Source organism: Cetorhinus maximus, chromosome 3 (genome assembly GCF_964194155.1).
Source record: "Cetorhinus maximus chromosome 3, sCetMax3.hap1.1, whole genome shotgun sequence".
In the NCBI taxonomy this organism is placed as follows: domain Eukaryota; kingdom Metazoa; phylum Chordata; class Chondrichthyes; order Lamniformes; family Cetorhinidae; genus Cetorhinus; species Cetorhinus maximus.
Window position 1 is genome coordinate 5,259,927 of NC_135881.1, and position 21,957 is coordinate 5,281,883.

At 43.3% G+C, this 21,957-nt stretch overlaps 1 protein-coding gene across 1 annotated transcript in view; it reads left to right on the forward strand.

The window, feature by feature from the left end:
- cpsf1 (cleavage and polyadenylation specific factor 1) overlaps window positions 1-21,957 on the forward strand; it is a 114,467-nt gene that overhangs the window by 47,855 nt on the left and 44,655 nt on the right. Inside the window, exons 15-20 of the mRNA XM_078536209.1 lie at window positions 4,059-4,133; window positions 4,903-4,983; window positions 10,947-11,048; window positions 18,541-18,651; window positions 19,961-20,102; window positions 20,770-20,948. Coding sequence (XP_078392335.1) covers window positions 4,059-4,133; window positions 4,903-4,983; window positions 10,947-11,048; window positions 18,541-18,651; window positions 19,961-20,102; window positions 20,770-20,948 — 690 coding nt within the window. The remainder of the gene's footprint in view (window positions 1-4,058; window positions 4,134-4,902; window positions 4,984-10,946; window positions 11,049-18,540; window positions 18,652-19,960; window positions 20,103-20,769; window positions 20,949-21,957) is intronic.

Sequence of the window (21,957 nt, forward strand, 5' to 3'; positions counted from 1 at the left end):
AGCTGATAAGTGGAATACTGAGTGCCTCCAGTACACCCACAGTTTCCATCTCCTTAATATGACTTAATGTGACATTGAGTGTGTAAATCTGCAGAGGAGTGCTCACACATGCTAACTTATTCTAATTGTGTAGTTTTCATGGGTGGGAAGGGAGGGAGTTATTAACTTGGTGTTTTTGCTGCAGGATCACTAGGGGGTGGGGGGCAGATGCATTCTGTGATACCCTGAGGCAGAAAATCCTGTCAAAGTTAATGAAGGAGAAATGAATAATGGAAAATAGAAAATAAATGGAAACAGTCTACAAAGAATAACGCAGGAGAGGGATTTGGGGCTTTATTCAAAATCGCCCTGAAACCATTGGCACAATGTTCAGTGGTGACGTGAAAGGCAAATGTAATGTTGGAATTTAGTTCAACGTCCAGGAAATGCTAGTTTGGACAAATCATAGGTTTCACCCAGCCTCTTGAGTATTGTGTACAGTTCGTGCATTTTGCGTCATCAAAGGAATAGAGATACCGGATCTGAACAGAGAATCTCTAGGCCAAGGGAGCATGTATTCACTCCACTCTGGTTTGGCTATTCCACGTGGTCTTTTTGATTGACCTGTGGGAGGTGGGAATTGCTGGTAAGCTTTCCCACTTCTTGATAGTACAGATACTATGAGGGTACAATTTATGGTAGATGGATCTGTAGAGAGGCAGAGGTGAAAAGGAATGTGACCTTTGGGACTGGCCCAAAGGTTTGAAGATGGTTGACTCTGCTCATTTTGTCATCCTGTGCTCCTAAGTAAATTGGAAGGTGGAGCTATTGGATAGTGTGGGCTAGTTTGTCTAATCATGGGTAACTGGTCTCCTGAAGCTTGCTTGATTGCCTTCATGAATTGGGGGAAAGGGGTGAAGATTGTCCAGAGTTACTCTTGAAATTACTACTGCTTTATCAGCACCTCAAGATGGTTAGCATTTGTAAGTGGTTTGGGGAGAGTGGTGAACAAGGTTGAGGCAGTAATGGATGGGGTGAGCACTGATGGACTTGAACGCCTTCCTCGTCTTTTGATGCTTTTGGTAACCAAGCGATGGTTTAAAAGTTGCTGTGGATGTGAAAGCTTTGTCATTTTCTGAGTTTTTCCACAAATACACTTGTGCTAATTAGTAGAAAAAGAAAATCAGATGTGCAGTTATTTAACAACTGAACACATCTCTTGAACATTCAGATGCTCTTCATATACATTGAATTAGCTTTGAAGTACACTGGTCATGACACTATAAACCTGGATTACATGTTCAAACCTGTGTGGGATTAGACCGAGAACATTGAGCCATAACAAGTTGTTTAGATTTTTTTATTCCTTCATGGGGCTAGGGCGTCGCTGGCTAGGCCAGCATTTTTATTGCCCATCCCTAATTGCCCTTGAGAAGGTGGTGGTGAGCTGCATTCTTGACCTGCTGCAGCCCATGTGGTGTAGGTACAACCATAGTGCTATTAGGGAGGGAGTTCCAGGCTTTTGACCCAGCGACAGTGAAGGAACTGATATATTTCCAAGTCAGGATGGTGAGTGGCTTGGAGGGGAACTTCCAGGTGGTGGTGTTCCCATCTATCTGCTGCCCTTGTCCTTCTAGCTGGCAGTGGCCGTGACTTTGGAAGTGCTGTCAAAAAGGAGCCTTGGTGAATTTCTGCAGTGCATCTAATAGATTATACATACTGCTGTCACTGTTCATCAGTGATGGAAGAAGTGAATGTTTGTGGGTGTGATGCCAATCAAGCGGGCTGTTTTGTCCTGGATGGTGTCGAGCTTCTTGGGTGTTGTTGGAGCTGTACTCACCCAGGCAAGTGGGGAGTATTCCATCACACCCCTGACCTGAAACTTGTAGATGGTGGACAGGCTTTGGGGAGTCAGGAGGTGCGATACTTGCTGCAGGATTCCTAGCCTCTGACCTGCTCTTGTAGCCATAGCATTTATATGGCTAGTCCAGTTTCTGGTCAATGGTAACTCCTGGGATGTTGATATTGGGGCATTCAGTGATGGTAATGCCATTAAATGTCAGGGGGGTCCATGGTTTGATTCTCTATTGTTGGAGATGGTCATTGCCTGGCACTTGTGTGGTGCAAATGTCACTTGCCACTTGTCAGCCCAAGCCTGGATATTGTCCAGGTCTTGTTGCATTTGGACATGGACTGCTTCAGTATCTGAGGAATCGCGAATGATGCTGAACATTGTGCAATCATCAGCGAACATCCCCACTTCTGACCTTATGATGGAATGAAGGTCATTGATAAAGCAGCTGAAGATGGTTGAGCCTAGGACACTATCCTGGGGAACTCCTGCAGTGATGTCCTGGAGTTGAGACGACTGACCTCCAACAGCCACAACCATCTCCCTTTGTGTTCTGTATGACTCCAACCGGCAGAGAGTTTTCCCCCTGATTCCCATTGACTCCAGTTTTTCTAGGGCTCCTTGATGCCACACTCGGTCAAATGCTGCCTTGATGTCAAGTGCAGTCACTTTCGCCTCACCTCTGGGGTTCAGCTCTTTTGTCCATGTTTGAACCAAGGCTGTAATGAGGTCAGAAGCTGAGTGGCCCTGGCGGAACCCAAACTGGGCGTCAGTGAGCAGGTTATTGCTAAGCAAGTGCCGCTTGATAGCACTGTTGATGACCTCTTCCATTACTTTACTGATGATGGAGAGTAGACTGATAGGGCGGTAATTGGCTGGGTTGGATTTGCCCTGCTTTTTCTGTACAGGACATACCTGGGCAATTTTCCACGTAGCTGGGTAGATGCCAGTGTTGTAGCTGTACTGGAACAACGTGGCTAGGGGCGCAGCAAGCTCTAGAGCACAAGTTTTCAGTACTGTTGCAGGAATATTGTCAGGGCCTTTGCAGTATCCAGTGCCTTCAACTGTTTCTTGATATCACATGGAGTGAATCGAATTGGCTGAAGACTGGCATCTATGATGCTGGGGACCTCCGGAGGAGGCCGAGATGGATCATCCATGTGACACTTTTGTGACAGCTCTCCCAATTTTGGCACAAGCCCCCAGGTGTTAGTAAGGAGGACTTTGCAGGGTCAACAGGGCAGGGTTTGCTGTTATCGTTTCTGGTGCCTAGGTGGATGCTGGGTGGTCCGTCCAGTTTCATTCCTTTTTATTGACTTTTTAGCAGTTGTGATGCAACTGAGTGGCTTGCTAGACCATTTCAGAGGGCATTTAAAAGTCAACCACATTACTGCGCATCTGGAGTCACATGTAGGCCAGACCAGATGAGGACGGCAGATTTCCTTTCCTAAAGGACATTAGCGAGATGATGCACCACCTGGACTGCAGCGGTTTAAGGCAGCTCACCACCGCCTTCTCGAGGGCAATTGGGGATTGTCAATAAATGCTGGTCTAGCAAGCGATGCCAACATTCCAAAAATGAATTTTTGAAAGATCATTGACCTCCAGCACCCACAACCATCTTCCTTTGTGCTAGGTATGACTCCAAGCAGTGGAGGGTTTTCCCTCTGATTCCCATTGGCTCCAGTTTTGCTCAGGCTCAGGCTCCTTGTTGCCACACACTGTCAAATGTGGCCTTGATGTCAAGGGCAGTTACTCTCATCCCACCTCGGGAGTTCAGCTCTTTTGTCCATGTTTGCACCAAGGCCGTAGTGACGTCAGGAGTTGTGGCCCTGGCGGAATCCAAACTGAGTGTCAGTGAGCAGGTTATTTCTAAGCAAGTGCAGCTTGATAGCACTGTTAATGATCCCTTCTCATACTTTGTTGATGATCAAGAGTAGACTGATGGGGCAGTAATTGGTTGGGTTGGATTTGTCCAGTTTTTTGTGTACAGGACATATCTGGGAAATTTTCAACATTCCACATTGCCATGTAAATTCCAGTGTTGTAGCTGTACTGGAACAGCTTGGCTAAGGGTGCAGGTAGTTCTGGAGCGCAAGTCTTCGGTACTGTTGCTGGAATGTTGTCGGGGCCCATAGCATTTGCAGTGTTTGCTTGTGATTGGAAACTACTTGAGGGTTGAAGCTGCCTGCGCTGTCTGAATAATTTCTCTCCTGTGTTCCTGCAGGTCTGTGACAGTATATTGAATATTGGTCCTTGCGTAAATGCTTCAATGGGAGAACCTGCTTTCCTTTCTGAAGAGGTGAGTGACGGTTGGTTGTTTTAAAAAGAAACGGCAATATGCAGTAGGTTGACATTATGGAAGGATGAGTGAGCATGGGGAAAGGCCAGTTACCACAACTGAGAAAGGGAGCCTGGCTGAGACCTTTGCAGGTCAAAAAAATAAGTGGGGATGGGGGAACAATCGGTGCAACGATGTAGCGAGCACCTGGAATCTTTTCCCCTTTGCAGGGCCCGGTTTCTAAAAATGAACGCAGGTCCATGGAAACTCAAGCATGTCCCACCTGACAGCTGTCAAGCTGTTAGTTTGTGGCTGCTGGTCCAGTTGCACTGTTTGCGTTGGAGCTTGGTCTCTGGTACAAGGTGAAGCTAGGTTATCTCGCAGTGAGGTAGTAAAGTCGTGAATGGCCACTTCTAATCCTAGAGTTTTGGGAGTCCCAGCACGAATGGCTGTCCCAAGTTTGAAGTTGTACTTGTACAAGATGTTAACTCTTGGCTGTCCCTTGCTTTGAGCTAGAAGAGGAAAAAGCCTCTGTTTAAGGCGGCTTTGGAGCCACACTAGCTGCTGGCTCTGCTACTTAGAAGCCCAGACCACAGTCCCTCTCCCACTCCCCTGCGCTATTACCTGAAGGAGGGAGCATGGTGGCAATGACGGAAAGTAATCGGGAAAAATCCACTCCTGTTGGAATTTGATAGAATCATTATAGAGTGTTTCTAAATACAAGTGACACATTGGTGATTTTTAGAATCTACTTCAGCTGAATTCTGTTTAACCTTCCACTTCATTTTAGTTTCAGAATAACCCAGAACCTGACTTGGAGATAGTTGTGTGTTCAGGTTATGGAAAGAATGGTGCGCTCTCCGTTCTACAGGTATGCTCGTTTCTGGTATCAGCTCACATACACCTAGCCAGTTTGAATATAAAAAAACTTTGTCGTCTGTGATGCAATCTTTCTTTGACCTCTGTCTGCCTGATTTCATTATCTTGTGCGTACTACTGTGGTCAAAGCTCTCCTCTTCCTCCTAAACTCCACAAAATCATGCTCAACACACTCCCTCCTCCCTGCATCTTCAGTGTATTGAAGTAAACGCTCATTACACAAACTCAAAACACTGGTACTTCTTACTTCCATCAACTTCCACTTCATGGTTTACCTCTTCTACGCTTTTCAACTTTGTCCTGCGCCGTGGATCTTCGCTCTTCCCCTACGATACATTCCACAACAAGAAAGAAAAATTCCAAGGGAGGGCCCACCACCCATAGTTAACTAAAAAAAAATTAAAGATACTATCAAACTTAAAAAGCACATAATTGTGCAAAGATGGGTGACAGGTCAGAAGATTGGACAGAGCTAAAAAAACAGCAAAGAATGCTGAAAGTTTGATCAGGAAGGAAAAATAAAGTGTGAGAGAAAGCTAGCTGGAAATATAAAGACAGATAGTAAGAGTTTCCGTAGATATTTAAAAAGGAAAAGAGTTAACAAAGTGAGCCTTGGTCCTTTAGAAAGTGAGTCTGGGGAATTAATAATGGATAATAGGGAGATGGCAGATGAGTTGAACTAGCATTTCAGTCTTCACTATAGAGGATACAAGTAACATCCCGGAAATAGCTGCAAATCAGGAAATGGAAGGGAAGGAGGAACTCGGGGGAAATTACAATCACCAGGCAAGTGGTACTGAGAAAATTATTGGAGCTGCGGGCTGACAAATCCCCAGATCCTGATGGACTTTGCCCTAGGGTTTTAAAAGAAGTGGCTAGTGAGATAGCTAATGCGTTGGTTTTAATTTTCCAAAATTCCTTAGATTCAGGGAAGGTTCGATTAGAATGGAAAATCGCGGATGTAACTCCTTAATTCAAAAAAGCAGGAAATTACAGGCCAGTTAGCCTAACATAGGGGAAATGTTAGAAGCTATTACTAAAGGCGTTAAAGCAGGACACTTAGATAAATTCAGGGTAATAAGGCAGAGTTAGCATGGTTTTGTGAAAAGGAAATTATGTTTAACCAATTTATTGGAGTTCTTTGAAGAAGTAACGTGTGCTGTGGATAAAGGGGAATCAGTGGATGTACTGTATTTAGATTTCCAGAAGGCACTTGATAAGGTGCCACATCAAAGGTTATTGCGGAAAATAAAAGCTCATAGTGTATGGGGTAACATTGGCATGGATAGAAGATTGGCTATCTAATTGGAAACAGATGGTAGGCATAAATGAGTCTTTTTCAGGTTGGCAAGATGTGACGAGTGGTGTGCCACAGGGATCAGTGCTGGGGCCTCAACTTTTTACAGTTTATATAAATGACTTGGATGAAGGGACCAAAGGTATGGTAACTAAATTTTCTGATGATGCAAAGGTAGTAGGATTGTAAGTTGTGAAGAGGGCACAAGGAGGCTGCAAAGGGATAAAGGTAGGTTAAGTGAGTGGGCAAAGACCTAGCAAATGGAGTATAATGTGGGAAAGTATGAAATTGTCCATTTTGGCAGGGAGAATGAGAGAAGCATATTATCTAAATGATGAGAAATTGTAGAGCTCCGAGATGCAGATGGATCTCGGTGCCCCAGTGCATGAATTGCAAAGGCTAGTATGCAGGTACAGCAAGTAATTAGGAAAGCTAATGGAATTTTATCATTTATTGCAAGGGGAGTTGAATATAAAAGTAAGGAGGTTATGCATCAATTATTCAGGGCATTGGACCACATCTGGAGTACTGTGTACAGTATTTGTTTCCACCTTTCAGGAAGGATGTAACTGCGTTGGGAGGAGAGGTTGAACAGGCTAGGTTTGTATCCGCTGGAATTTAGAAGAGTAAGATGTGACTTGATTGAAACATATAAGAGAGGGGTCTTGACAGGGTTGATGTGGAGAGGATGTTTCCTCTTTTGGGAAAATCTAGTACTAAAAATAAGGGGTCGCCCATTTAGGACAGAGATGAGAAGAAATGATTTCTCTGAGCGTTGAGTCTCTTTGGAACTCTCTTCTTCAAAGGGCGGTGAAAGCAGAGTCTTTGAATATTTTAAAGGCAGAGCTAGATAGATTCTTGATAAGCCGGGGTGGGGTGGGGGGTGGGGGTGGGGGGTGGTGAAAGGTTATTGGGGGTTGTTTTGGCACAGTCGATGGTAAATGCTGAGCTGCTCAGGTCCCAGAGGGAAACTTGACACAAGTGCCACAACTGCTTTTCCAAATTGTATTTTTATTTTGAGATGCGTGCCTTGAATTCAGTAGTAATAAGTCCTCCGAGTCTTAGAGGTTCTTTACAAAACTAAATTAAACTTTTATTAATAAAATAAATAATTTTAAACATATACATAGGTCTACAAATTACTACTACGATAACTCCTAACTCCCTTAATTAATCTGACTCCCAGTTGCACCTCTGTTAAAGCGACAGTAAAAACAAATACATTTGAACAGACCCAGGCAAAGCACACAACACCCTGGATAGTGATGCTCACAGTGAGTTTTCCTAGCTTTGGTTCCTGAGGACAGAAACTTGATGCCTAGAGGCCGGAGGCTTTTCACACTTGTTCGATCTTAGAATTCCTTCTTTCCTTACACACAACCTCATCCCCTTTATATATGTTTCTTGCTTTTTAATGTAAATCCTATTGTTCCAATATGTCTTTGCAACTTTACTTTTTCGATCGATAATATAACCTTTTATAGCACTCATATTAGCAGCAATTTTTGGGGAAAAATAAACACACTGGCTCAACTTCTTCTGGCTAGGGGTAATGTCCCATCATCTCTTTGACATTCAGACTACTCTGGTTTATCTAAAAATGCAAATGTTCTTCACACCTCACATTCCAAAACTTCAGCCATGTTTACATATTTAGCATTTCAAACCTAGCTTCTCTTCTGATAACTCAAAAGCTCCAGACTAGCTGTCTGCAATTCAGTTAAATCCCCCACACACACAACTTCACGCAGAGAAACTAATTCAAACCCCACAATTAATCTACGTTTACAATAACTCAATAATTTTATGAAAATTATTATATTTTCATGACACGGGTAGGTGGGAATGTGGAGTTGATGTTACAAACAGATCAGCCATGATCTTACTGGATGGTGGAGCAGGCTTGAAGGGCCGAGTGGCCTACTCCTCCTAATTTATGTGTTTGTATGTTTGTCAATTCATAAAAACACATGAGCTCTTTCCCCAGTGGCTCAGTGAACGTATGCGAAAAATAGCTTTCTCTGACCAGAAAGGCCCCAGTTTCGATTGTCAGTTTATGTTAAATTAGGTGGCCTTAACTGACTGGTGGTCCCTGTAGTCTGTGTCCTGGATCTGTCCATGGTGAAAATACCCATCTGTGAATGGCGGGCGAGGACAGGAGTGAACACTAATGTGATGTCCACATGGTTGAATAGTCTGCTGTCGTGAAAATATAATAATTTTCATAATATTATTGTGATTTATTGTAAAGGTAGGTTAATAGTGGGGTTTGGGTGAGTTTCTCTGTGTGGATGTGTGTATGGGGAATTTAATTGAATTGGAGGCAGCTAATCTGAAGCTTTTGCGTTATCAAAAGGTTTGAAATGCTAAATAGGTAAACATGGTTAAAGTTTTAGAATGAGAGGTGTGAGGAACGTTTGCATTTTTAAATAAATTAGGCTAGTTTGAATTTCAAAGGGATGGTAAGATGTTACACCTAGCCATAAGAAGCTAAGCCAAACAGTGCGTTTATTTTTCCCAAAGGTTACTGATAATGAGTACTATGGAAGATTTATATTGAGAAAAGTAAAGTTGCAAAGACATATTGGAACAATAGAATTTATAAAGGGAGAAACATGTATAAAGGAGATGTGGTTGTGTGTAAGGGAGAAGGCATTCTAAGATCTAATGCAAGTGTGAAAAGCCTCCAGCCCCTATGCATCAAGTTACTGTCTGCAGGAACTGAAGCTAAGAAAACTCACTTTGAATATCAGGGTCCAGGGTATTGTGTGCTTTGCTTGGGCCTGTTTAATTCTATTTGTTTTACTGTTGCCTTAACAGAGATGTAACTGGGAATCAGCTTGATTAGGGGATTTAGGAGTTATTATCGTAGTAATTTGTAGACCTATGTATGTACTTAAAATCTTTTCTTCTATGAATAAATGTTTATTTAGTTTTGTAAAAAAAAACTCTAAGCCTTGGTGGACTTATTACAACTGAATTCAAGGCATGCACCTAGAAATAAAACACAAATTGCAAAACAGTTGTGGCAGCTGTTTCAAGTCTCCCTCTGGGATTTGAGCAGCCCGACGTTTACCATTCGCGGTGCCATAACACTGCCATCTCTCACCATTGGGTGAGCTACTGAATGATGAGCTCTGCCCCATGGAACCTGGAGGAGTCGATGCTTTCAGGAGAGGGTGAATGTTATCAAAGGATGCTGTTGGCTTTCTGTTGGTTTGGTATCTGATCTCGGACAGATGGTTTGCTACAATTGGCCTCGGCATCCCTGGATTGGAGAGGGTGGGGGGGGAAGCTCAAATGACTGTTGAAGCCTGGCTGTTATTTGGTAAAATGATGATGAATGGTATGCAAACTTTATTTTTGAAAGTGGTGGATCTTGTTTTAAGTTCAGTTGGGAATGCAGCCAATGTGCAGTAGCAGAATGTGTGGAGCGTTTTCCATGGTTTAGAACTCTGTTACCTCCTCATTGATGTTCAATTCCAGTTGATTAGGCATTTGCACCAAGCAATGATCTGCCATAGTGAGATATGACTGTTGCAGATCCTGTACCGGTGCCATATTAAATCTTGGGATTACCAGGACAATACCAGAGATCATTGGTAAAGTCTGTAAACACCCAAGGACAGACTTGTTACTTGAGCAACTCTTTCAGAAGCAGTGGAGCTCTAGACTTTACCTTTTTGTTTCAGTTTTGAATTGTAAAGATTGTATATTAGTTCATGATTTCTGCTAATAGAAACTATTAATGAATTGTTCTGTTGCAAAAACTGGTTAGTTGTTTCCTGCATTGAAGTGTGACGGTAAAAAAACATGATAACTGCCTGAGTAAGTGGGACAAGGGGTTCGGGAAGCCTCATGGAGTTTATTTGTATGACAAGCATATAATTTTAGGTAAATTGCTAAGCAAGATTAGAGAGAGCCTAGTGTTTGCAGACAAGCTCGGTGTCTGGAGGCTGAAATCACTATGGATCTGAAATAAGAAAAGTCTTGTTTTGTTGCACTCTGCATCTTCCTTCCTTTGTGAGGTTTTTGAGTGGCACCCACCAATAATATTGACTCTCCCATTTATTTGTCGGAAATGACATGTTTTCTGGCTGTTTGTTGTACCCTGCTGCGAGTGTTACACTGTCACCTCCGGGCAATTTAGAATAGCAAGTTTGGAAGGACGAGGGTACTTTTCCACAATTAAAGCCCACCATAGCACTTCACCGAAGCACCTGTGAGAAATGTAAAATATTCTGCTTGAATGAAAGCTTTTCGAGGTTTCTCTCCACCCAGCCATCACATTTTCTATTAAACTCTGCATTATTTTCAGAAACACAGCAAAAGAGCAGGAAATCCAATTATTTGCTGCAGTTTTGACTGGACTGTTAAAGCAACCTATAGGTTGTGGAGGTAACAAGTGGTGAGGTCAGATACCTGTTAGTCCACAGTAACTTGCAGTAACAATTATAATTTGCCGCTAATCTGTGGAGCTATTTACACCACTTCCCCGCAGGGTGACCCTGAGCTGCCTTAAAATGGACAAGCCAGGTCAGTAGATAAATACTGCAGCAATAGCCTCATTCAGCTGTGAGACACACACCACAGGGCACCCAATGGAAATTGTGAAATTAAACTAACCATATGAATCTGTGCTTTTCTTTTTCAAACAGCGAAGTATTCGTGCCCAGGTTGTCACAACCTTTGAACTTCCTGGTTGCCATGATATGTGGACAGTGATTGCCTCTGATAAGAAAGACGAGGTAAACACAAAGGTGAGTGGTAAAATCAATTTTCAGTCTTAGTTTACATTTAACTTTTATATTTGAAACAAAAGACGACCATAACTACAATTATTAATGGCGTGATGTAAGGGGAAAAGAAGTTCACATATACGGGTGGTGGAGGGGGATGTTATTTACCTGATCACCACTTCCCACTCTGTAACATGGGCACTTCCCAATAAGCCCAGTTTATGTAATTATTTTGTACTGTCTTTCTAAATTAATCTTCAGCGCAGTACAACATTGTAATTATAGTGCAGTCAATTTTCCAAATCACTAATGTGAGATACTTTTGAGGATTGTTCATTTGTTGTGAAAATGAAGCCAGGTGAATATTTGTGCTGTGAATAATGTTAGCACAGAAACTGAATAACTGATTTACCCCAAAGCTGCATCACTGACATATCATCCCCATGTAGTTTTCTCAATTTGTGTTTCACTCGTCCAGTTGGGGTTTCCCTTGAATTGTTTAAATAAACAGTGTTTCATGCTGGTTGCTCCTATTGGGACTATGTCTTCTGTCGGAAGGTCATTTGTGTTTGGAGTTCTCTCCCACAATGAGCAGTGGAGGTTGGGTCATTGAATATGTTAAAGGCTGAGTTAGAGTTGATTGACAAAGAAGTCGAGGGATATGGGTGACAGGCAAGAAAGCACAGTTAAAGCCACATCAGATCAGCAGATTGGACGAGCAGGCCCGAGGAGCCAAATGGCCTTTTCCTGCTCCTAATTCTTATGTCCTTATGTCACCCGCACTTTACCTCCAGGGTTCTGGAGAAGTGACGTAAAAGCTGCATTATTGAGCAGGGGTTGTGAAAAAATTCCCCACTGGACTTTTTACCCTGATTTAGGAACTATATTTAAAAAAATTTTTTTTAAAAAAAATTGGGATGCTGTGGTGACTTGGTTATAATCAACATTCTTGATCAGTGTTTCCAGCTCTGGTTCTGTGGGATGAAGTGGGGCTAGTGGAGCATGTTTCTTTTGGAGAACATTTAGGTAACCGTGGTAATATTATTTGGTTTGGAGTGGTTACTGCAAAGGATAAGGAATAATCAAGATTTGACAGTACTCAGCTTGAGGAGGGCTAATTGAAAGATGATCTGATTTGGTGGGTAAAATAGTACATGAGCAATGGGTGGCCTTCAAAGAGGAGGTAGTTCAGGTACAGACTAGACACAATCCCAAAGAAGAATTTTTTCATTTGATCCATAGGATATAGGAGCAGGAGTAGGCCATTGTCCCTCTTGAGCATGCTCCACCATTCAACTAGATCATGGCTGACCACCTACCTCAGTGCCATTTTCCCACACTAGTCCTGTAACTCTTGATATCTTAATGTGTAGAAATCTGTCAATCTCTGTCTTGAATATACTCAATGATTGAGCCTCCACAACCCTCTGGGGTAGAGAATTCCAAAGGGTTACCACCCTCTGAATCAAGAAATTCCTCCTCATCTCAGCCTTAAGTGGCTTATCTCTTATTCTGAGACTCTGTCCCCTGGTTCTAGACCCCCCTCCCACCGCCCAGCCAGGAAAAACATCTTTCCTGCATCTACTCTGCCGAGCCCTGTAAGAATTTTGTATGCTTCAGTGAGATTACCCCCATTCATCTAAACTCTAGAGAATACAATCTCTCCTCATTGGACAATGCCACCATTGTAGGGTTAACTGGTGAACATTTGTTGCACTCCTTCTATGGCAAATATATCCTCCTTTAGGTAAGGAGACCAAAACTGTACACAATACTCGGGCTGTATACAATTGCAGCAAGACTTTTTTATTTCTGTACTCAAACCCTCTCATTACACAATATCAGATCTAAAATAGCCTATTCTCTAGTTCCTCAACATACTGTTCTAGGAAACCATCTTGTACAGATTCCAGTAATTTGTCCTGTACTAATTTGGTTTACCCAGTCTATATGCAGATTGAAGACCCCCATAATTACCGTATTACCCTTGTTACATGCACCCCTCATTTCCTGATTATACCGTGCCCTACGTGATCACTACTGTTTGGTGGAATATAAACAACTCCTACTGAGGTTTGCTGCCCCTTGCTGTTTCTTAGCTCCTCTATGATCTATGATCCCCTTTCACTAATGGTACTGATCCTATCCTTTATTAACTGTGTGACTTCACCTCCTTTTCCTTTTTGCCTATCCTTCCAAAACGTCGAATACCCTTGAACGTTCAGTTCCCAGCCTTGGTCACCCTGCAAGCTCATTTCCATAATTCGATCATAACAGTTTACTTCCATTTGTTCTGTCAATTCATCCATCATGTTGTGAATGCTGTGTGCATTCAGATAGAGTGCCTTTAATTCTGTCTTTTTATTCTTTTTGCAGTCTCTAATTGGCGCACTCTTAGGTTTATATGCTCTGTCCCTTCCTGCCACACTCAGATTATCAATTTCCTTATTGCTCCCTTGCCGTGTCCTCTCCATTTAATTTATCACATCTTCCCTCACTTGATCCCTTGCTCCCAGTCTAAAGCCCCCTCTACGGCCCTAGTTATATGACTCTCCAGAACACTGGTCCCAGAATGGTTCAGGTGAAGACCCATCATGTTTCTACATAAAAGCCATCACATTCAGCATTAAACCCATCCCATTTCTGCCTCTCTCCAGTTTCAAAGAAGAGTCATATTGGACTCGAAACGTTAACTCTGTTCCTTTCTCCATGGATGCTGCCAGACCTTTTGAGCTTTTCCAGCATTTTCCATTTTTATTTCAGGTGAAGACCATCCCACTTTCAGCACGCGTCGGGTGAAGAATGTCCCACTGGTACAGCTCCCACTTTTCCCAGTACTGATGCCAGTGCCCCATGAATCGAAACCTATTTCTCCCACATCAGTCTTCTGAGCCATGAATTTAACACTCTAATCTTATTTGCCTACTCCAGTTTGCTCATGGTTCAGGTAATAAGCCAGAGATTCTTACCTTTGAGATTGTTTTACAAGTTAGCTCCCAGTTGCCCATATTCTCTAAGCAGACCCTCTTTCCTAGTTCTACCTATGTCATTGGTACCTAGGTGGACCATGACAACTGGATTATCTCCCTCCCACTGCAAGTTCCCCTCCAGCCCAGAGCAGAAGTCCTTTACCCTGGCATCAGGCAGGCAATACAGCCTTCTGGACTCATGCTTCTGGCTACAGAGAACAATGTCTATACATTGCTACCATTACATTTCTATTAACTCAGCCTGCTTGAATGGCTTCCTGTGCCATGGTCAATTTTCTCATCCACCCTGCTATCCTGCTTTTGTCTACACAGGCTGCAAAAAGCTCGACCCTGTTAGACAATTGCAAGGGCTGAGGCTTCTCCACTTCTACCTTCCTGATCCCCATACCTGCCTCACTTGCAGTCACACCCTTCTGCCCCTAACCATGGACCAAATCAGATGACCCCATCCTAAGAGGTGTCACCACACCCTGGAACAAGGTGTCCAGATAATTTTCCCCCTCCCTGATGTATCGCAGTGTCTGCAGCTTGGCCTCTAGCTCAATGACTCTGAGCCAGAGCTCCTCCAGCCGCAGATATTTACTGCAGATGTTTGCCCTGGATCACTCTGGTGTCCATGAAGCCCCACATTCTGCAGCTGCCACATATCACCTACCCTGCCATCTGTATAGCATATCATTAATTAACTATTTTACTGATTATATTTTCCTAATGTCTCTCTTCCTTCCTGTGCTAATATTTTTATTATTTCAATAAATGTTCTAATTACCCGATTGAAATTCCCTTGTTAAGATAAATAAGCAATACTCATCAGCCGATCTAATAAGCTTTACTAATATTAGTAAACCTTACTACTACTATCACTATTACTACTGGCAGGGGGATTGGATCCTTGTTTCAGAGGGGAGAGAAGCTGAGATGGAATTAGAGGTAGTAAGTGAGCCTGGCAGGTAGAGGAAACATAGGCTAGATAAGAAAGAAGTGAAATGTAATACAGTTTAATGCAAGGAGCCTGAGGAATAAGACAGACGAGCTGAGGGCACAGATAGGCATGTGGAAGTATGATATCACAGCTATGACTAAGACTTGGCTAAAAGAAGGGTAGGATTGGCAGCTCAACATTCCTGGTTATAGGGTATTCTGATGAGATAAAGAGGGGGATCGCAATATTGATCAAGGAATCAATTATAGCAGTGAGATGGGATGATATCTCGGAAGTTTCATCAAATGAGGCCATATGGGTAGAAGTAAAAAACGCAAAAGAGGCAAACATGCTGTTGGATGTGTACTATAGGCCCCCAAACAGTCAGGGAGAGATAGAGGATCAAACATGTAAGGATAATAAGGCTGTATTAGTAGGGGATTTAAACTACCCAAACATTAACTGGGATAGTTTTAATGTGCAAGGTAGGGAGGGAGCAAAATTCTTAAGTTGCATCCAGGAGAACTTTTTTAGCCAGTACGTAGAAAGCCCAACAAGGGAGGGGGCAGTTCGAGACCTAATATTCGGAAATGAACCCGGGCAGGTGGAAGGCGTATCAGTAGGGGAGCATTTTGGAGATAGTGACCATAACTCAGTTAGATTTAGGATAGTTTTGGAAAAGGATAAGGTTGGGCTGGGAATAAAAGTTCTAAACTGGGGAAAGGCTAATTTTACTAAGATAAGATACGATTTCGCCCAAGTGGACTGGGAGCAGCTACTTGCTGATAAAACTATGTCAGAGAAGTGGGAGGCATTCAAGGAGGAAATAGCGACAGTACAGGGCAAATATGTTCCCGTAAAGATAAAGTGGAGGACAAAGTCCGGAGAAACCAGGACGTCAAGGGACATAATGGTTAGGATTAAGAAAAAAAGAGAAGCTTATGGTAGATACCAAAGGCTCAATATGGCAGAGCCCCTGGAGGGGTATAAAAAGTGCAGGGGGGAAATTAGGAAAGCTAAGAGAGTGCATGAGAAAGCATTGGTGGGTAGAATAAAGGAAAACCCAAAGGGGTTTTTTAAAATATATAAAGAGTAAGAGAATAACTAGGGAAAGAATAGGGCCAATTAGGGACCATAGAGGCAATCTGTGTGGACCCGGAAGATGTGCGTACAGTCCTCAATGCACACTTTGCGTCGGTCTTCACAATGGAAAAGGACGATACAGGTATAGACATCAGGATGGAGGACTGTGAAATATTAAAGAAATTAACAATGAGAGAGAGGAGGTACTAGCAGGTATAGCGGCCTTAAAAGTAGATAAATCCACAGGCCCGGATGAGATGTATCCCAGTTGTTGAGGGAGGCAAGGGAAGAGATATCAAGGGCCCTGGCAGTAAATTTTAATGGCCACAGGTGATGTACCAGAGGACTGGTAACGTTGTCCCATTGATTGAATTTTTTGAGGAGGTAACCAGGAATGTTGATGAGGGTAATGCATTTGATGTGGTCTACATGGACTTAGCAAGGCTTTTGATAAGGTCCCTCATGGCAGATTGGTCTGGAACGTAAGAGCCCATGGGATCCAAGGCAAAGTGGCACGTTGGATCCAAAATTGGCTGAGAGGCAGGAAGCAGAGGGTGATGGTAGAGGGATGTTTCTGTGACTGGAAGTCTGTTTCCAGTGGGGTTCTGCAGGGCTCAGTGCTGGGGCCCTGACACGAAAATTGGCAGGGTGGTAAATAGTGAGGAGGATAGCCGTAAAATGCATGATGATATCAATGGACTGGCCAGGTGGGCAGAGCAGAGGCAAATGGAATTCAACCCGGATAAGTGTGAGGTAATGCACTTGGAGAGGGCTAACAAGGCAAGGGATTACACTATGAATGGTAGGACTTTGGTAAGTACTGAAGATCAGAGGGACCTCGTTGTGCATATCCACAGATCCTTGAAAGTAGCAGGACAGGTAGATAAGGTGGTTAAGAAGGCATATGGGATACTTGCCTTTATTAGCCAAGGCGTAGAATATAAGAGCAGGGAGGTTATACTGGAACTGGGCCAAGCGCTGGAAAATGGGATTAGTGTAGTCAGATCTTTGTTGACTGGTGCAGACATGATGGGCCGAATGGCCTTCTGTGCTGTAAACGTCTATGAATCTGAATAAATCCTTACAGTTACTAAAATTACCTGAGTTTTGAAAGATAAAAGAAACATACTCAACTGCTTGTTTTCCTGCGACATCACACTTTGATTTTTCTCTCAATGCATTCAGGCTGCCCTGGAGCCACAGATTGGATAGCTGTCTCCTGGTCCTCTCTCTTCTGCACTTTTAGATGCTGCTGTCTGTCTTTGGGTCCTCTTCTGTCCTGCTCTTTTCCTTATTAATACTAAAATGCTGCTTTAACTTGAATTCAGATCCCAATGATTTACAATTCCCACAAAGCAGCCAGAGGCTTGGGGAGGGCATGTACAGATGAGCTGTTTCTTGAATGTCAGTGCTCCTTTAATCCCTTGAATGTTGGCTTCAATTTTGCTGGCAGGTCTATTGTGTGGTACTTTAGCAAATGCCTTCTGAAAGTCGCTATACACAGCATCAACTGCACTACCCTCACCAACACTTTCCATTACGTCATCCCAGTTAGCCAAACCTGGGCTATGATTTATTAACTCATATTTTTCCAAGTGACAACTAATTTTGTCTCAAATTTATTGTCGTTGAGGTTCATTTAACCTTCCCCGCGAAACATCCAGCCTCGATGTGTCAGCATGATCCTGTTTACTTTGAGAACAGATTCTAGGGACCAGTAAAACTGAAGCTGAGTGAATGCCTGCAGGAGGCCTGAAATTTGTAATGGTTACGATAGTGCAATCTGCCGTCAAAACTGTTTGGCAAAATTGGTTTCAAGGAAAACTTGCATTAAATGACACCTTTCAAGTCCTTTTTTTTATTGTCCCATGGCATGTAGGCGTCGCTGGCAAGGCCAGCATTTTTTGTCCATCTTTGGGTTGCCCTTGAACTGAGTGGCTTGCTAAGCTACAGCTGAGGACAGTTAAAAGTCAACCACATTGCTGTGGGTCCGGAGTCACATGTAAGCCAGATCAGGTAAGGATGACCGATTTCCTTCCCTAAAGGACACTAGGGAACCAGATGGATTTTTAACAACAGTTGACGATGGTTGTCATGGTTACCATTAATCGGGGAATAGCTGTATATTCCAGATTTATGAATTGACTTTGCACCAGCTGCCATGGTGGGATTTGAACCCATGACCCCAGAGCATTAACCTGGGCCTAGGGGTTACGAGTCCAGCGACGTTACCTCTACGCCGCCATCTCCCGACCAGGACATCCAAAGCTAAGTAATTGTTTTTTGAAGTGGAATCACCCTTGTTAGCTAGGCAAATGGAGCATCTAGCCCATATGCACAGCCAGGTCATAGGGCTGCAATGAAGTGTATGGCCAGCTCATCTGTGTTGTGCTGTTGGCTGAGAAATTGTTTGTCACAAGAACTGGGAGAACTCCCACCTCTTGCCGACCCAAATTGTTCTGTATGTGTTTTTTTTTTAATCTTTCCTGATCTTCAACTCCCTACTTCTATTGTTTAGGAGCAGACTGGTGATGGAGAGAAGGCGGAGAAGGAAATCAAGGAGGTCGCCCCAGAGGAAGATGTGAAAAAGCACGGCTTCCTCATTTTAAGTCGCGAAGACTCAACAATGGTGGGTGGTGTTTTCTGAATGATCTTCACGTTCCTTCCCTCCCTCAAAATGGCCCAAGAATAACATTCTGTTCTTGTGCACGTCTGGATTTCCCATTTATAGTAATTAAATACGGAGAGATATTTTTGGGTTCAGTTTTTTTCTTTGAACATCACAGCAACTAACTTATTATTGTTCTCCGGGAATTAACCATCTATTCATGAAAAAAAGAATTTGCATTTGTCTAGACGCCTTTCATGACCTCAAAGTACCCCAAAGCCCTTTCAGACAATGAAAAATTGTAGTACTTGTTATAAAACGGGAAAAAAACACTTGGCTAGGAATTCTGCAGCAAGTAACTTGCCTCCCGACTCCCCGAAACCTGTCTACTGTCTACAAGGCGCAAGTCAGGAATGTGTTGGAATACTCTACACTTGCCTGGGTGAGTGCAACTCCCACAATACTCAAGAAGCTTGACACCATCCAGGACAAATGAGCCTGCTTGATTGGACCCCTTTACTCCCTTCAACATTCACTCCCTCCACCACAGATTTACAGTGGCAGCAGTGTATCATCTACAAGATACAATTCAGCAACTCACCAAGTTTCTTCAACAGCACCTTCCAAACCTGCGACCTTTACCACCTGGAAGAACAAGGGCAGCAGATGCAAAGAAACACCACCACCTGCATGTTCCCCTCCAAGCCGCACACCATCCTGACCTGGAACTATATTACTGTTCCTTCACTATCGCTTGTTCAAAATCCTGGAACTCCCTTCGTAGCAGCACTGTGGGTATACTGGCACCACATGGCCTGCAGCAGTTCAGGAATATGGCTCACCACCACCACCACCATAAGAGCAGTTAGGGCTTGGCAACAAATGTTGGCCTTGCCAGAAATGCCCACATCTCACAAAAGAATAAAATAAAGTTTTACACAGCAAGTCCTGCGAACGGCCATGCAATAAATTACCCAGATGATAAATTTTAGTGATGTTGGGCGAGGGACTAATGGTGCCCAGGACACCAGGCAAACTCTTCTTCACATAGTGCTGTGGAATATTTTACGTTCATCTGAGAGGGAAGACAGGGCCTTAGCTTCTCATTTGAAAGCCAATACCTCCCAACAGTACACATCCCCTCGGTACCGCACTGGAATATCGACCTAGCGTTTAACATCAGGCCTCTGGAGTGGGGATTAAACCCACAACTTCCTGATTCAGAGTACTACCCACTGAGTCACAACCAAAACCTGGTGAAAGACTGCAGTGGAAATGAATATGTATGTAATTCTTCGGTGTTTTATGTTTCCCCCTCTCTAAATGGCAGATCCTGCAGACTGGCCAGGAAATCATGGAGCTGGATGCCAGTGGTTTTGCCACACAGGGTCCAACCATCTTTGCAGGAAACATCGGAGACAATAAATACATTGTGCAAGTTTCTCCTTTGGGGATCCGGTTATTGGAAGGCGGTGAGTACTTGGGGACTTTGCGGAGGCATCCGGCAAATGCAGCCATTATTAAACTCTTCAGGTTCAAATTTTAACTTTATTTTAGCTACATTCATTGCACCACTTTTTGAAAAGGGTGGGGAGGGATAGCGCAAGTAATTGCAGGCTAGCCGGCCTAACTTCAGTGGTGGACAAATTATTGGAAATAATTCTGAGGCGGTATAAATTTTCACTTAGAGGGTCAAGAATTAATCAAAGACGGTCAGCAATAGATTTGTTTAGGAAAGGGCATGTCTGACTAACTTAATTGAATTTTTTGAGAATAACATATTTGGGTATAGTCTACATGGACTTTAGCAAGGCTTTTGAGAAGTCCTACATAGCAGACTGATCAGTAAATTTAAAGACCATGGGACCCATGGAAAAGTTGCAAGTTGGACCCAGAATTGACGTCAGTGGCAGGAATCAAAGCCCAGTGGTTGATGGGTGTTTAATAGCAGATGGAATTCAATGCTGAGAAGTGTGTGGTAATGCATTTGGGGAGGACAAACAATGCAAAGGATGCCCACCTCTCATGAAAGAATAGAAAAAGTACACCTAGCTGTGTGGCGTAGTTGGAGTTGTCTCTATTCTCATGCCCTTGTAAATTTTGCTTCTCCTGAGTGCTACTTATATTTTGTTCTCACAGTGAACCAGCTGCATTTCATACCTGTGGATCTGGGCTCACCAATTATGCACTGTGCAGTGTGCGATCCCTATGTAGTGATAATGAGTGGTGAAGGTCAGGTGACAATGTTTGTACTGAAGCGTGATACGTATGGAGGAAACACCCATAGACTGACTATGCAGAAACCACAGATACACATGGTATGTATTCCTACACAATAATTAAAACTTACTGAAGGTGGGGATGTGAGTAGATTTCCTGAGCATGTGTTGCCAGCAGACGGAGCAATGTGCTGGAAGAGATTGCAGGTCAGAGATTGGGACACAATACCTTTACATTGACTCTCCAACCCCCATTCCCTAGCATCGATGAAGTTAACTTGCAGCTGGGTCCTTACAGCGGGTAATATGTAATGACGTATAATTTCAGAGGGGAAAGTGAGTTGCACATTTACTGCTTTCACTTGGCCGTTTTTCATTCTTGCATTTTCTACAAAGTACAAATCGTGTAACTTATTTTGCTCGTTATGTTGTTACAAGCTACTGTGACCAGTGCTGCTTTTGAATTTTTCTCTTATGATCTGTCAAACTCCATTTTATGCACCCCACCATCTTCATCTTGATATAGAACCATAGAACGGTTGCAGCACAAGAGGAGGCCAATTGGCCCATTATGTCCATGTTAGCTCTCTGCAAGAACAACTTAGCTAGCCCTACTCTCCAGCCCCTTCCCCATACCCCTGCAATTTTTCTCTTCTGGTGCTTGGCCAATTTCTTTTTGAAAGCCAGAATTGAATCTGCCTCCACCACTCTTTCAGGCAGTGCATTGCTGATCCTAGCCACTGGATGTGTTTTTAAAACAAAGTTCTTTATCATGTAGGCTCTTTCCACTTAGATTAGGAGAGATAAACACGAGAGGACATGGCTTTAGGGTGAAAGAGGAAAGGTTTAGGGAGAACATTAGGGGGAACTTCTTCACTCAGAGAGTGGTGAGTGTGTGGAACGAGCTGCCATCTCACGTGGTAAATGCGCGCTCACTCTTAAGGTTTAAGAATAAATTGGATAGATACATGGACGGGAGAGGTCTGGAGGGTTATGGACTGGGTGCAGGTCAATGGGATTAGTGGAATAATATTTCGGCACAGACTAGAAGGGCTGAATGGCCTGTTTTCTGTGCTGTAGTGTTCTATGGTTCTATGTCACCTCTGGT